General features: G+C 42.7%; 1 protein-coding gene across 1 annotated transcript in view; it reads right to left on the reverse strand.

Annotated features, from left to right (window-relative positions):
• Nucleotides 1-15,138, reverse strand: part of MYO5B (myosin VB) — a 166,715-nt gene that overhangs the window by 32,723 nt on the left and 118,854 nt on the right. The window contains exons 22-27 of the mRNA XM_074855854.1: nt 12,857-13,096; nt 7,646-7,727; nt 6,088-6,236; nt 5,176-5,295; nt 3,901-4,038; nt 1,266-1,328 (exon numbers count right to left, since the gene is read on the reverse strand). Coding sequence (XP_074711955.1) covers nt 1,266-1,328; nt 3,901-4,038; nt 5,176-5,295; nt 6,088-6,236; nt 7,646-7,727; nt 12,857-13,096 — 792 coding nt within the window. The remainder of the gene's footprint in view (nt 1-1,265; nt 1,329-3,900; nt 4,039-5,175; nt 5,296-6,087; nt 6,237-7,645; nt 7,728-12,856; nt 13,097-15,138) is intronic.

Genomic DNA, 15,138 nt, shown 5'->3' on the forward strand with positions numbered 1-15,138 from the left:
AGGTCAAGAAACTTAAAACATCCACAGCTACATTTATCAACTTGTCAATGATCTTAAAGCTCCTGACACATGTCTACTCCAGCAGAGGTACTAGCGAAACTTGGCAGGGTTTCCCTCAATCACAAACAGCATGTCTAGCAAGTGTAACACAGATATCATGCTTAGAGACTAAAAACTGGATGGACTAAGTGCCAACAAAAGCTACTGCTAGAGGTGTGCTCTTTGTGACGGTTGAACATACATCCCTTCTGTCTCTAATTGTTGCTTTTTTGCATCCTTCTGAGATGATGATGATCCTTATGGGTCCCTTCCAACTCAATATAATCTATGATAGCAAAAAGTAGGTGTTACTACTGTCAGATGGTTTAGTGTGATGTTATACTGGCTAACATGCATATAACTGGATTTCTCAGCTGTATTGCAATATTTGTTAAGGTGACAGGGAGAGAAGGAGAATCTGAAATGTAGGTCTGCACTACCAAAAAACAAAACAAATAAAAATCTCCTTACAAAGCCTATGCCAGAAACTGGTTTTCCAAGGATGAGCAGGACATAAAAAGTGGCCTAACAGTAAAGACCAGAAGTACTTGGGTACAGTTAAAGCAGGAGGACAGAACCCACACAAGGTGCAATAGGAGCCTAGCAGTTTTCAGTTGCTCTCTATATCATAGGGAGAAAATGATGGAGGCAGAACTGTAAGGATTTAGAGCTTAAGGACAAGATGAATTGTAGGGTAGGACAGGTCAACCAGCACTGCCACTGGGAGATGGAGGCTATTACTGCAATCCATGAAGCAGATTTATTTGGTTTTGACCTGAGTGGCACCTTGGGAATGCAAGGAAAGCAGACAAGAAGCAGAGTTGGAGCCTGGAATAAGAAACACGTTGGGCTTCGGCTGCAAGAATTCACACCTACTGCAGAGCAAACTGCCAAGACTGGCAGTGTCACATCAAGGAAACTCAAGAAAGTCCCAGTCAGAATATGTGCAGTGGAAAAAGCACCCTTCACCGTAAGTGGGCTTGTTACTGCTATGGATGACTCAGAAACAGGTAGACCAGCACAGAACGGATGTTGCCCCAGAGAGAAAGATCTATGAGCCCACCCCAGGCCCAGGAGCTGATGGAGAGCTACAGCTTTCCGAGAGTCATCTCTACTAGTCAGAGACAATTACAGGAGCTTTGGGTTATTACCACATTCAGACAATGTGTCTGGGCTGTTGGAGCCATGCAATAGGTTACAGCACTAAGTAGGAGCTCCTCACTCACCTTCAGACTGTTGTATGCAAAATCCTCATGGTCCGAAGTCACTTCACTCTTCATTTCAATTACCTGAGTGGATTAAAGAGATAAACTTATATTTAAAAGCAGCCAGAGGAGCTGGCACATGGCACAGGATGGCTATGCATATCTCCATCAACAGCCATCCCTGCCGCAACACTGCCGGCCAGCTCAACCATAATAATGTTATTAACTGGCATTAGACGGAATCCCAGCAACACATAGCGGGGCTGCTTCAGAAGAAAATGGTTTAATCTCTCCTTAATGATCTTGACAGCTGTGGCTCACTGCAGCTTTCAAAAAACGACAGTCATTAGGGGAACAATCTTCAACATAGCGGTTGGGAAGCAAGCTTTTAATCTGCCTCTGTAGCAAGGACAGGAGGCTGGGGAAGTTTCCTATTTCATGCTTTTCCTGCAAATTGCTAGAGGTGATCAGTAAGAATACCTGGTGAAGCAAGTAGACAATTACTGTTGATGATTTTGGTTTTTTTATTGCATTTGTCAACAGACACATAGATCTCATACTGGAGACTAATAAAGCAATTCCCAAACAAAGCAACAGCAGCCCCAGAAATTTAAATTATGAAACCAAGAGTGATGACATTTGCTCAGCATTTCATATAAGAGCATCTTTTACTGCTTCACGACACCATGCAACAGCACTGCTGTTTCACGGCAGGCATCGTCTCCCACACTCTGGCCTCTGAACAATCCATAAAGCCTCAGTTACAGATGGCAGGGTAACAAGTATATAAGAGATCTGCTGTTAAAAAGCACCTCATGCCAAATATCAGCTCACTGGCAGCTAGAGAGCTGTATTTTCAGACTCCAATTGCAAGCCTTGATGTACTCCTGTCTCTTAGGTTACAACCCAGCTGTCAGAAATCTTGATTTTTTAAATCTTTTTTTATTTTTTTTTTTAAAATTGCTTCCAAATAAACAACCCAAACTGTAGGACGAAAGAATACATGAAAGTAGTATCTCTGCCCTGCAATAGAATGGAAGAACCCATTAGTCTAACAGCTATTTTGCTATTTCCAATTTACTACAGCATTTTTCAAACTACATTCCTATATAATCATTACTGTGGGAAGAAAGAAACAACAAACCACACACAGGTTATAACAACACCAAATTGAGGACACAAGCCTGAGTGACACGTCTGTGACGTGCTTATCAGCTCATGCCACACTCTGCTGGATGGGGAAAGCCAGGACTGCAAAGTGCTTGAATAACCCAAGTGAACTGAAAGGCATGTGGAGATGGAGGGTAGCAAGAACCTTCTCTTCATGGCTCCTGAGCACTGACATGCCTCTAGGTCTGATGCAGCCAAAAGGTGGTCTCTGTGTCTGTAAGGCTGCAGCATCACATCCATCTGCAATCCTCCAAATAGAATCATGGAATCATTTAGGTTGGAAAAGACCTTTAAGAACATCGAGTCCAACCATTAACCAAACACTGCCAAGTTCACCACTAAACCATGTCCCTAAGTGCCTCATCTACACGTCTTTTAAACACCTACAGGGATGGGGACTCCCCCCCTGCCCTGGGCAGCCCATTCCAACGCCCAACAACCCCTTCTGCAAAGAAATACTTCCTAAGAGCCAGTCTGACCCTGCCCTGGCGCAGCTTGAGGCCATTCCCTCTTGGCCTGGTGCTTGTTCCTTGGCTCAAGAGACTCATCCCCCCTCTCTGCACCCTCCTTTCAGGGAGTTGTAGAGGGCCACGAGGTCTCCCCTCAGCCTCCTCTTCTCCACACTAAACCCCCCCAGTTCCCTCAGCCGCTCCCCATCACACCTGTGCTCCAGACCCTGCACCAGCTCCGTTGCCCTTCTCTGGACACGCTCGAGTCATTCAATGGCCTTTTTGGAGTGAGGGGCCCAAAACTGAACCCACTCATCGAGGGGCGGCCTCACCAGTGCCGAGTCCAGGGGTCAGATCCCTTCCCTGTCCCTGCTGGCCACACTAGTGCTGATACAAGCCAGGATGCCATTGGCCTTCTTGGCCACCTGGGCACACTGCTGGCTCCTGTTCAGCCGGCTGTCAATCAACCCCCCAGGTCCCTCTCTGACTGGCAGCTCTCCAGCCACTCCTCCCCAAGCCTGTAGCGCTGCTGGGGGTTGTTGTGGCCCAAGTGCAGCACCCGGCATTTGGCCTTGTTGAACTTCACACAGTTGGCCTTGGCTCATCAGTCCAGCCTGTCCAGATCCCCATGTAGAGCCCTTCTACCCTCATGTTCCCCTTCCTCATTCTGACCTTTGCTAACAAAACTCAAACCACACTTCAAATTTCTCAAAAGAGAAGGAAATGGGATCAGTGCAGGCAGAGTAAAATGCGCAAAAATTGATTCTACATTTTATTGTTTTCAAGATACTTATGATACTGACTTAAATCTGTTATAACCAGTTTATGAAAAAAAAATAAAAAAAAAAATCTGTTCTCCTGTCCGATTGTCCTTAGCTGCCAGAAAAGTTTCTCTATATTTTCCAGATGGATTTGCTGCCTCTTAACTTGAACCTGTCACTCTCAAACCACAATTCCTACATCACGTGTCCTTAGGCAACCAAGGAAAGCCAGTTACCAACGTGAAATATTAGTATCAATGAAAAGACATCTCCTACCTGGGATTTCTTGCTCTCTTGCTCCTTCTTCTCCAGCTGGGTTTGCAGCTTTTTCCTCTCCTGCTCAAGCTGCCTCACTCGCTTCTGTAGCTTTAGGAAGACGGTCATGTCCATAGCGGCTTTCTCCACCCCAACCTCCTGGAGCAGAACAGGAGATTGGCAAAAAAGAGAAGACCTCAGTTAAGTTTTATAACCATACACAGTGCCAGATACACCCTGACAGTACATCAGCACCAACCCCAGCCACAGCCAGTAACAGGGGCTAAGAAAGGCATGTACTTTCAAAGACCCCCTTTCAAACTCCCCATTTTAAGCACTTATTTTTAATGTCAGTAAACAGCTGACTCATTAAATCACTGAACGTTTAACAGCCCAATAGATAAGTGGGCTGACTGGGGCCACAGCTAAGAACATTAAAAATGCCCTACCAATCCCTCCTAGCCAAGTATTTATTAGTTGTTTTTTAATTTGCTTCACCTGGAATATTTTATATTAGAGCATGGCCAATACTGATTACTTTGACTTCAGCAAATGCTCTCAGAGCAGTTCAGAAATACTAAAGCAACATAACAAAGCAGTCAGCAAAGAGAAGTGGGGGTTTCTGCAGGCATAGTATGTGGGACACAGAATACAGACCTGCCAGTGGGGTGGCAGATTCTAGGAACACCCATCATCCATGCATGCTCTCGAGTCATGAAAGTGGAGTTTAAGAAGCAGCCTATTCTAGCAAATGTAAGCAAAAACCACATTTCCCTTTTCCACGTGATTCTTAATAGCCAGGGAATAATTTATGCTGCTCTTTCCTGCATTAAGAGACTGTTGATTACAGGGGCTGTGCTGGCCAGCAAAACATCTGTAAAGATGCACTGGAATGAAAACACTCAGGGCAAGAGGGTAATGAACTCTGGTATCCTTGCGGAAAAGAATTGCTAAACAGTCACTGCCATCGGTGCTAGGAATAACTACATGTAACAGCGCTGACCGTTTCGATGAATTTTCATCAGTCTTTAAGCTGGTAGGGCCAAAACCCAACACTTAATTATATTTAGAGCCCTATTTAAGTCTGACCCCACAAACGAGTAAGCATTTGCCACAGCATCGCCACCCTGCAATCCCTCTCGCACAACCAACAAGGTATTTCTGTAGCAGGAAATCAGTTTAATCCCTCACACTTTATAGTCCCACCTGCATTCCTCCTACGTGCTCCAAGACCCACATCAATCATCCCCAGGGAGCAGGGCTCTCCTCCCCTCGAGCCTGCCCGATTTACTGTACCTCTGCTTGCTGTATTACATCCTCGGTGTCTCCTATCTCAGAGGTCGATATGGATGGATAATTGGAATCGGACTCCAAACTGCTTTGGTTGGATGGGCTTCTTCTGTGCCCTGGTGTTTGCTGCCAAGGAGTGATGCAGATATATAATACACTCAGTGTTTGAGGGAGGATTCCTCACAAAGCATTGTTTCTTAGAGCAAATATGTGTCTATGTATTAAGCTTACCTTTACAAAAGCCTTGACTGTCACCTTGTAGTGAATTCCGTTTTCTAGTTCATATGCCCTACTATAACATTCCTCTTAACACAGGGAAATAGTTTAAAATAAAATGTGAAGTGATACGGAAGCTCAGTTTAAAAATTCTGCACAAATTAAAGGCTTTTTGTAACACCAGATTCCTGTGAAGTGTGAACATGCAAATCTGAGCTCAAGATTATACTGTTTACAGCATCCTTTATGGCTCCCTTTAAACGCTCAACCTTGCACCTAATCCAGCATCACTCTAATTACTATCCAATTTTCCAACAGTTCTTCCAACACTTCAGCATTGCTGAACCTGAAAACTTTGCCTTTTGAAATTCTGAAGTCATGTTATTGGATGTTTTTTGTTTTGCTTTTGTAACCCAACACCTACGCAGGAACATCACCGAAACAAAAAGCAAACCAAGAAGCATGAACCAGCTTTTGCTCAGATTCACAGATATCTTTGTAGTTAACAGAGAAGCGTGAAAGATCAAGCTCCTTTCTGAAGGCAGACATATGGTTTGGCTTCAGTGTAGAAGTTCATTATAAGTTCACCTCACATTAATGTCAGTTCTATTGAGTGTCTTGGGGATGAGTGAGCCATGTTATCCAGCCACCAATATCAGGTTCAGGTCACAAGAGAAAAAGGAATCATTTCAGTTTTGTTACCTTTATAATAGTCATTTCCTCCTGCACGTTGTCATATGCCTGCTCCAGCCTCGAATACTCTTTTACCAGGCTCTGATAACGAGACCTCTCTTCTTCCAGCTCTTTCTTCATCTGGTTATTTTCCTCAATCATGCTTTGTGAAAGTTCATCTTTAAAATAAGAAAAAAAAAAAAAATTATGATCTTCATCTCTGAAATGAACTTCCTGTAAATATCTGAAATAACAATGACTAATTAATAAAAATGCTCTCAGCTGAGAACCTTTAAAATACATATAAGCATTCTCTAATATTTAGAGACTATTATAATCTAGATCTGTCTCCTTGCCATTTGGAACAGCTTGAGCTCTTCTGCTCGGAGAGCACAGTCCTCTTCCCTTTGAGCTAAAGAAAAATTGCCAGCACCTACAAACCATGAGATCAATCATGCTTAACTTAACTGTGCCAGCTCCAGCTCCCATGGGCCAGCCATAAACCCACTTAAGACCAGACCAGCGCAGTACAGAAATACATTAATGTTTAAGTGACTTTGGTACTCACTGCATTTAAAGACTTTTCTGCCTGCTTCCCACCACCAGATTTGGCATAGAAGCAAATCAACAGCAGCATCTTTCTCATGTCATCATCAACCATTTACCATGGTAAGATTGGGGGGGGTCGAAAGTATTTTATACCTAAATACATTTTTTTTGTTTTTAAAAACTGGCTTTGGAAGCAAATCTGGTTCCTCCCTTTTTTGAGAAACCATACAAGTATAGTCCATGTGTTCTTTTAAAAGGGTGAACACCAAACAAAGCCCCTCCACCTGGTTTCCCAGAGCTTCAATGCTCCCAAACCATCCCATAAGAGAAGAAGAAATATTTGCAGCAAGTTTCTTTTTAACATAGTGTTAAATCATAGGGTTAAACCCAGAACAAAGGGTACTTCATGAGTACCACAGAGCAGTGATAGATACAGCCACAGAATGATGCATGATGCTCTCTGTAAATCCTGCAACAAAATCAAAGCTGAAAAGGATGATAAAAAATAAAAAAAGCTCAATACATGCATGAGAGTTTCTTTCGTGGCTTAGGATTTTCCCAGATTGCTTTCTTCTATGTATGTCTCACCATCTAAGTCTCTGCTTTAAAAAACACTCACAGACTCCTGTCACATTACAGAAATCCTTTGTCACAGCTCAATATTGTTAACAGTGCTGTTCCTTGGATCCTTTGTTCATCAGTCCTGGGACGTTGTTACTCTCCACCCCCAGCAGCCTCACTGCCTCCTGCATCACTAGCAGTAAATGCTGCAACATAACTGAACTAAAAAGCCCTGTTAGGTACTTTATTCCATATTTCACCAATTAAATCAGCCTCTGTCTTACCAACCACCAGCAGGACAGCACGAACAGAACTACCTGCACAACAAAACAATGACAAAAACCACCAGGAAAGGGGTGTGGGAAGATTAGCACTTTTCAAGGTAAGAAAAGCACACAGGATAAACAACTTTCAGGGGAGAACAGTTAAGCTCCTTGTTTAGAGGAGGCATTATGATGCTATAAGCATTTTTTCTCACCTTCACATTGATACAGGATCGTGCTAAGCTCCTCTCTTTCCTGCTTCAGGAGAGCATTTTCTTCTTCCAAGTCAGATATACGCTACGAAACAAGGCAAAGAATTACTGCTTGCTGCAGGTCAGAGCCTCTGCAGAGGGGTTACATTTCACCTGGCTGGAGACAGGGAGCTTTGTTTGGGCTTTCTTTGCTGTTTAAAAGATCTATCCCCTTGTGCTTTGGCAGTTATCCTTTGTACATCAGGAGCTGAAGCGTAGCAGAACTGCACTGCAACAACAGAGACTAACTTTGCTTTTCCTGAGTGAATTCCTCCCTGAAATTAATGTTTTCAGCAGAATCTTACAGAATACTAAGAAGCTGGACTTGGCAACCATGATCTGCAGGAGTGAAACTCCTACAAGTGATCAGGACATCAAATCAGCAGTTTATTTCCACATCTTGAGAGGCTTCATTGCTGCCTTCAAGTCATAGCACTGTCTGCTGTTGGGGAAAAAAAAACAACTCTGACTGTTTCAAGCAATGTGGCACTTAAGATGGGCACAGGGAATGTGAGCACTAATACTAGATAGTTCAGGCTTTTTACATTTCTTGTGTATTAAATCATTTCATACAATTACAGCCACTTAAATGCTGCAGAACCTCTAGCACAGTGAAGCATGGCATGGTGTGTACCAGGGCCTTTGGTAATATAACAGAAGCATATGCAGCAATTAACACCAATGATTGCCTAGCAAAAATTAATCAAAACAGAAATTAAATCCTGCAAAATACTATTTTATATTTTTTTAAACTACCTCTTTATTAAAAATGAAGGCCACTTGTCACAACAATAAGGCTGGACTGATGCTGACAGCAACCTATGCTGGAATTTTGATGCATTCAACAGCGTTACCTCTAAACACAAAAACACCACATTACAAAGTGAAATATGCTGCTATGGTTAAGCAGGGTGATTCTGCTGCTGTCAGGTAGGACAACAGACTGACACATCACCCTTGTGTAATGTCATTCCCTGTGCCTGCTCCATCGCATCCTCTAGCCACGGCTTAGGAAAGAGCTACACACAGCAGAAGAATCTCAAGATGTCAAAGATAAACACCACTGTACACACCATAATAGAAGTTTTCAGTGCCCAAGAATAATAATTTTTCTGCCACCACTAGAAAAAAATTATAGGCAGCCCAGCTGGCATGCATTCCTAGCACAGACTTCAGTCTTCCACACAAGCACGATCAAGTCAAGGTATTTTATTAAATACTGCATATGCCAGCATGGGAATACAACAGAAGATTGGCGAGGAGGAGTGTAAACACGTGTAAGTGACTTGTGGCTGGGATGTCAAAAACCACACATATCATACTATTATTGTTTAGTTTTGTGTGCTTGATGGGTAGAATGTCTGTGTTTAGATAACACAGGCCTGGGAGAGGCTCAGGGGCACCTTATCGAGCATCCTTGAGATTCCTGCCCTGCTGTGGGAAAGATCAAAGCACAGTGGAAGAGTACGTGTGTGAAAATCCCTGATATCTACAGGCGAAAGCAGCAGGCTCGAGATCTTTTCTTTCTTTTTCTGGCTGGTAAGGACTGAGCTCTGCACTGCCTGCGTCCCCACTTGCGTGCCTCTGCCTGGGTGCTGCTGGAGGACCAGGAGATCCCCTGGGTCTTCTTTGCGTTTCATCTGTGGTTTTGTGGCTCTTCCTGCGCACTGCCTGTGCTGGCTCACACAGCCAGATACACATTAATGGTGAGGATAAAAGCACAATGAATATTTTACTGTAAGTCACAACTGAAGCAGTCATATCCCAAGCACAGAAACTGGAAGACCCCACTACCCCTTGCTCTCCAATCCGTTCATTTGCTCCAGCTGTCTGCATGAGACTATAATCTCCTGCATCTCTCCATATGCAATAGGAAAGTTGGAGTCTGGAGATACAGTTAGGAAGTGAAGAAAACACAAACTTAAGATATGCAGAGCTACTGGTGTTTTAAATGCTCTGAACTGAGCCATGATTTTAATGTTCTGTACCAAGATCAACTACATTCCTTCATTCGTACATCACTTCAAACAAACATCACAGCAGACATGCAGCCATTAGATCAGCACTAGTGCCTTCAAGTTCAGAAGAATTCTTTAAAAATTGGAGAAGAGCTACAAGAGTGATGGAAATGAAGGAAAGCCTGTGCTGCAATAGGACAGCGAGGAACTTCACTTGTTTATCCCATCAGGGAAAAGATTAAAGGAAACAGTATTATTTTACTAGTGCTCTTCAATGGGTGCTGATAATGAACTCTTCTGCCCAGAGGACAAAGTTATAACGGTAGGGAAACAAAACAAGACAAATATTTGGAGTATTTTCAATCCTGCTGGGGGATATTTTAGAACCAAAAGACTTGGTAGAATCCCAGGTTTAAAAATTTCTAACCCAGATTGGGTATAGATATTTTTAAGATGTGATCTTAAGTGATTGAACTAGTTTATCACATCCCTGTTTCCACATGAAAGAGCACAAGCTGTAATTCAAACCCAATGAGAATGAAAACAGTCCATTAAACACAGGTAGAGGCAAGTGGGGCAGGTTACACAATGGCCAAGCAGCACAAATTCCATCTCTGGTACCTACACCGGTACCTTTTGTACCCCTTTCTCATCTTTTTATAGAAAACAGACCTTTGAAGGTGCTTCAAATGCAACAGTACCTGCTTTGAAGGATTTCTATGGAAGATGTGGAGCAGTGAGCACTCATGAGGGCTTCAGCCCTTATTTAAGTGTTACACTGGAACCACCTGCTCATGAGATCTGGCTCCAGTCCTCACCTAATCTTGTAAGGAATGGATGATGGCATTTAGGATTTTCCTAATAAAATCCCTGGTCAGGCTTTGAAACATCCTAGTTCATAGTGAGAAGATTGGGTGCTACCAAAAGCCATTGGAAGAGCTGTTGGTACTCACCCAGATCTGATATTTTAAACTTTATCACAAAATGGAATAAGAAGAGCTATTCTAAAATTAAGGAGTTAGAGAGAAAAGCTATAAGGAAGAGATTAAAGGACTTTTTTTCAGCAACAAAATCATAATCAGTATGGATTTGCAGAAGCTGCAGCTCCAGCTCCAATTGATAAAATGAAGGCTGTTGTCTCAGTCTCACTCAGAAGTATCTGATGACTTTAGGTATCACCTCCAGAGCAAATGCATCCCACCACAACCATGGCCATGGTGTAATCTTGATATTGAAGGTAAAAAGTGCTTCTTGCCTGAATTCAGTTTATGACCCTTCCCACACTTTCAGTAGTTATTAGAACTACCCAAAAATCTCTATTTGAATTTTTCTCAGAAAGTGTTTTGGCTAAACGAATGTTTCCAGGAAGGAAACAGGTTTTCTCTGTCCTCCCACTGACAAGGAACTGAAGGGAGCAATTGAAAGCTAATGTCAGAAATGGGAGACTGCACTGCTCAGTAGAAATGCTTTGTTTTATAATTAAACCATCTATTGCCACGGTAAAGTCCACAGTATTAACTCTGCTGTAGGCACTTCCACAACAAGGGAAAGCTTTTGCTTTGTTTCCTTGCTTTTTGAAAGAGTTTCTTTGGTCATTAAATCAACCTTTTTTCTGACTGCTCGAAGGGGATTTGCAATCAAGAACAAAGAGAAGCAGTTTTTCCCCAGCTGCATCACCTTCAAAATAAAGCATCCTTTCAGTCTCTAAAAGCCTGTGCTGCAGTCAGCTAATGAACTGAGCCCTCTGCCAAAAAAGATCTTCTAATTTGGTGCTGGACAGAAGAAAATCACTGATTCCGTACGTCCCTGTATGGGTGCAATACATGTGCAAAGAGCGGAGTAACCGCTTTTCTGACAGCTCTTGGTCCAGCCGAGAGACAAGACGTGCACAGGCTGAATGCCCTTTTGAGAAGCACACCCAAAAATGCATTTCAGCTGTGCTAGTTGTTCAGATGAAGTTATCCTGACCACATAGACCCCAGATCTACTCACCAAACCCACCATCCGAGGGCTTATGCCCAAGGGGAGGTTGGCCAGGGCAGGTGCTGCTGAGTGAAGTGCTCCAGAAGGGCCCCATCTGGGCACTCTCCCACCATAATAAAAACGCAGCTAACCCCAGTTCTTTCTTTTTTTTTAATCTCCAAAAGCAACCCATCTTCAGGTTGTCACACAGAAAGTGCTATTCTAGAGTAAGAGCTGCAAAACAGCTTTTTTTCTATGCAAGTATTGGCTAGGAAAGTCCTAAGCTCTTTCCAATCGAAGAAACCACTTCAATTGTCAGTGCAGAAGAAAGATCACAGATTTAACCTGAGCAGTCACAAGCATTCGCAGCAGGAACTAATCCCATACCTTAATGCCTTAGATTATAAGGATGGGTATGAAGGTTATTCAGAATGAACTTGACCAGCAAAGAAATTCGGGGTAAAAGGTCAATTTTTACTACTTGCAAAAAACCTCTACACTCTGAAGTCTCTTCCTCCCACTAGAACACTTTCTTGTACAGTGGTCCAGCATTGGATGACCTCCACCTCAGGAGATCCAGAATGCATAGGAGTTTGCATGAAGGAGGAGTTAAAAAAAAATAAAATAAAAATGTTTAGTGTTCATCACAGCTCCAAATCCTATCATGGCTCATAACAACCAGCCTTGCTGGTGTTGGAGCAGCGCCTCTGCTCGGGAGGCACAAGTTGGTCCCCACACAGGTCACACTCTGCATATACCTACAACACCAGCCACTACAACCAGCTGCAATGGCCATGGGCTGCATGGCAAAAACAGAGCCCTCATGATCCACACCAGGCTGGGCTGAGGAAGGACATCCTCCTCGTATTTATGGCATCGACAGTCTTCTCCAGTATTTTGCATTACATGTCAGGAAGAATCACTGTATATGCACAAAGCTCTGACATATCCGTGGTTATTAAGCGCCCTTGTTTCCAGACAGGCCTGGGCTTGGGGAGTTTCTTCGTGGGTGGCAGTGCAAAAGGCATCCAGATGTGATATCCTCCTGACATGAGGCAGTTGCTGCTCCTGCAGGGATGTCCACCTGCCCTTGCTGCCCCATGACCTGGTTAAAAGGCAAATTCTAGGGGCATTCAGTGACAAAAAGAAAAAAAATCTTATTTAAAGAATAGAAATTCTTTACCCTTCAGACTTAAGAAGAGTGAGCTTTCGCCAGTACGACCTGCACAACGTGAGACGTGACAAACAGACGTACCTTTCTCAGTAGGTCTTTCTCCTTAATGTAGCTGTCTTCCACAACCTTCCTCTCACCATGAGCTTTTTCAAGCTCCAGCCGGAGGTGCTCCAACTCTTCTTGAAAGCTGACAAGCTGGCTGCCATCACCCTGGTGGTTCTGTTGATATTGCACCAGTTCCTTCTTCAGCTTTTCCACCTCGGAGGAGTGGGCAGATGTGAGCGCAGAGAGCTGCTCGTTCAGAAGCTTGTATTCCTTGTTCTGCAGCCAACATCCCAAAAAGAAGAAAATAAGTTCATAAACGAGATCATTGCATGCACTGATGCACTACAAAAGTAACTGTTAAGAATCCTTGAGCATGGTGAGTAATAAACTTCCATGCATATGCTAATAAAGCTCACAAAGCTAAAAAAAATTTCAAAACTGTGACAAAAGCTCAATAATATTTTGGTAATAATCATACAAGCATTTGTTAAATTGATGTTACACGTGAAGCAAAGGTAAACAACACTTGGTAACACTGGCATCCAAACAAAAAAATACACTTTTATTACAGCTTCCAAACAACGTTGCTTAATGCAATTGGTTTGCAATTTTTTTTTTGGTCTGTAATATTGGGTTTGCAGTTTTTCCTTTTATTCCTGACTCTTGTGCCCACAGAAACCTGGGGTGACAATGCACCGCAGCATAATTGCAGCCTCGAGCCCAAAGAGCTCCCTAAACCCCAGCCTTAAGTCATATGCCAACTCAATCATCTTTTTATTTGCTCAGATTTTCTCTTTTAAAGCACTTAGCAATGATTTGCTCCCAAGTTTTGAGACCTAAAAATTCAGCAGCCTCATTTGATTCTTGTGGTTCAAATCAAAGTCAATGGGAACTACACTGTGACTAATAAAGCATCATCATTATCTGCCAGCTCCAGAAACAACAATGAATTCACAACAGACCAAGAGCTTCAGTAAAGAGCCTACCATGTAGTTTTGCTAACATTAGGTAGATAATTACAAGAGCAAAATAACTGTTCTGAAATTTGAAGTGTAGTCTGGTTTTTAAAGTTTCCTTTTTGAAAGCTTTCAATACAGCTTTAAAGATCTGGCCTCACTGTACAACCGATCCAAAAGGCTTTCCTTTCTTAAATGGGACTTTGGTGGATATTTCACTGATGTATCAGAAATATTAGGTTTGGCCTTTCCTGATCTAGCTGAAAAAACATTTGGCAAGACATTGTTATCCAGACAACATGAACTGGTAATCTGCAATTTAGCCTTTTGCTGTTTCTCAGAGCTTTAGTCACCAGCAGTGTTATAGCAGCTCATGAGAAACTGCTCCTTCCAGTCAGAAGTTTTTGGTTGTTGTGGAGGCTAAAAAAAGCTTGACATGAAGAAGCCAAAAACCGAAAGTCTTAAAAGACACAAATGTATCATTTTAAAAGGTCAACGGACTAGGGACCTGATACACAGTTTTTGACTGGTCAGGATAAGCTGTAAAGTTGCAAAGTCACAGATCCTGAGATGCAACTTCTTCCTCTAAGATGTTCACCAAGAGTCAAGCAAGCAAGGAAAAAATTTCAATGCAAAAAGTATGATCTTTCTCTGTAATAGGGTCCAAGGTTCCCATTAGCTCCTGTACAAGAGTTAGTTTTCAAAGAACTTTATAGCCTGGAAAAGCAAAAAACCCCCATGAAAGTAGAGAATTTTATCATCCAGGTCTACACAGGTTCCTCCAGACCAGACAGGCCCCTGTACAGTGGTGAACTGGTGGATACTGAAATCCCCACCCACACTTCGGATTAGTCTCTTTTAGATTCCCAATGTGGATCACAGGATCGTTTCTTCTACTAGTGCTCTGATCATCCTTTTGGGCCCTCTCCAGGGGACCTCCCAAAGCATTCCTCTCTCGCTGCAGTCTCAGCACTCCGAAGCCAGATTAGGACACATTTCAAAATGAAAAACAAGTAAATGAGAGAGATTAACATATTTTCTTTTGCTCCCTTGTAATGAATTATTAGTGAATATCAAAATTCAGTGTGTGGTATTAAGGAATTAACATTTCTGCATGACCCAAGCCATATCCAAAGAGATCCATTCAGAGAGAAAAGCTTCGCAGAGAACGGCAATAATCACTCCGGTTCACAAATTTCTGATGCTTCCTTCAGTCTCTGCTTGTTCTGCAACACACATTTCACGGCTTTGTGTCCCAAGGTTTATGTATATGATTTTACATAATAGCCAACTGAGATTTCAATTCAGACACAAGATAAATGCACAGGAATTATTTTTCTTGTTATTAGCTGCTAGACATGA

The sequence above is a fragment of the Strix uralensis genome, chromosome Z, assembly GCF_047716275.1.
Source record: "Strix uralensis isolate ZFMK-TIS-50842 chromosome Z, bStrUra1, whole genome shotgun sequence".
In the NCBI taxonomy this organism is placed as follows: Eukaryota; Metazoa; Chordata; class Aves; order Strigiformes; family Strigidae; genus Strix; species Strix uralensis.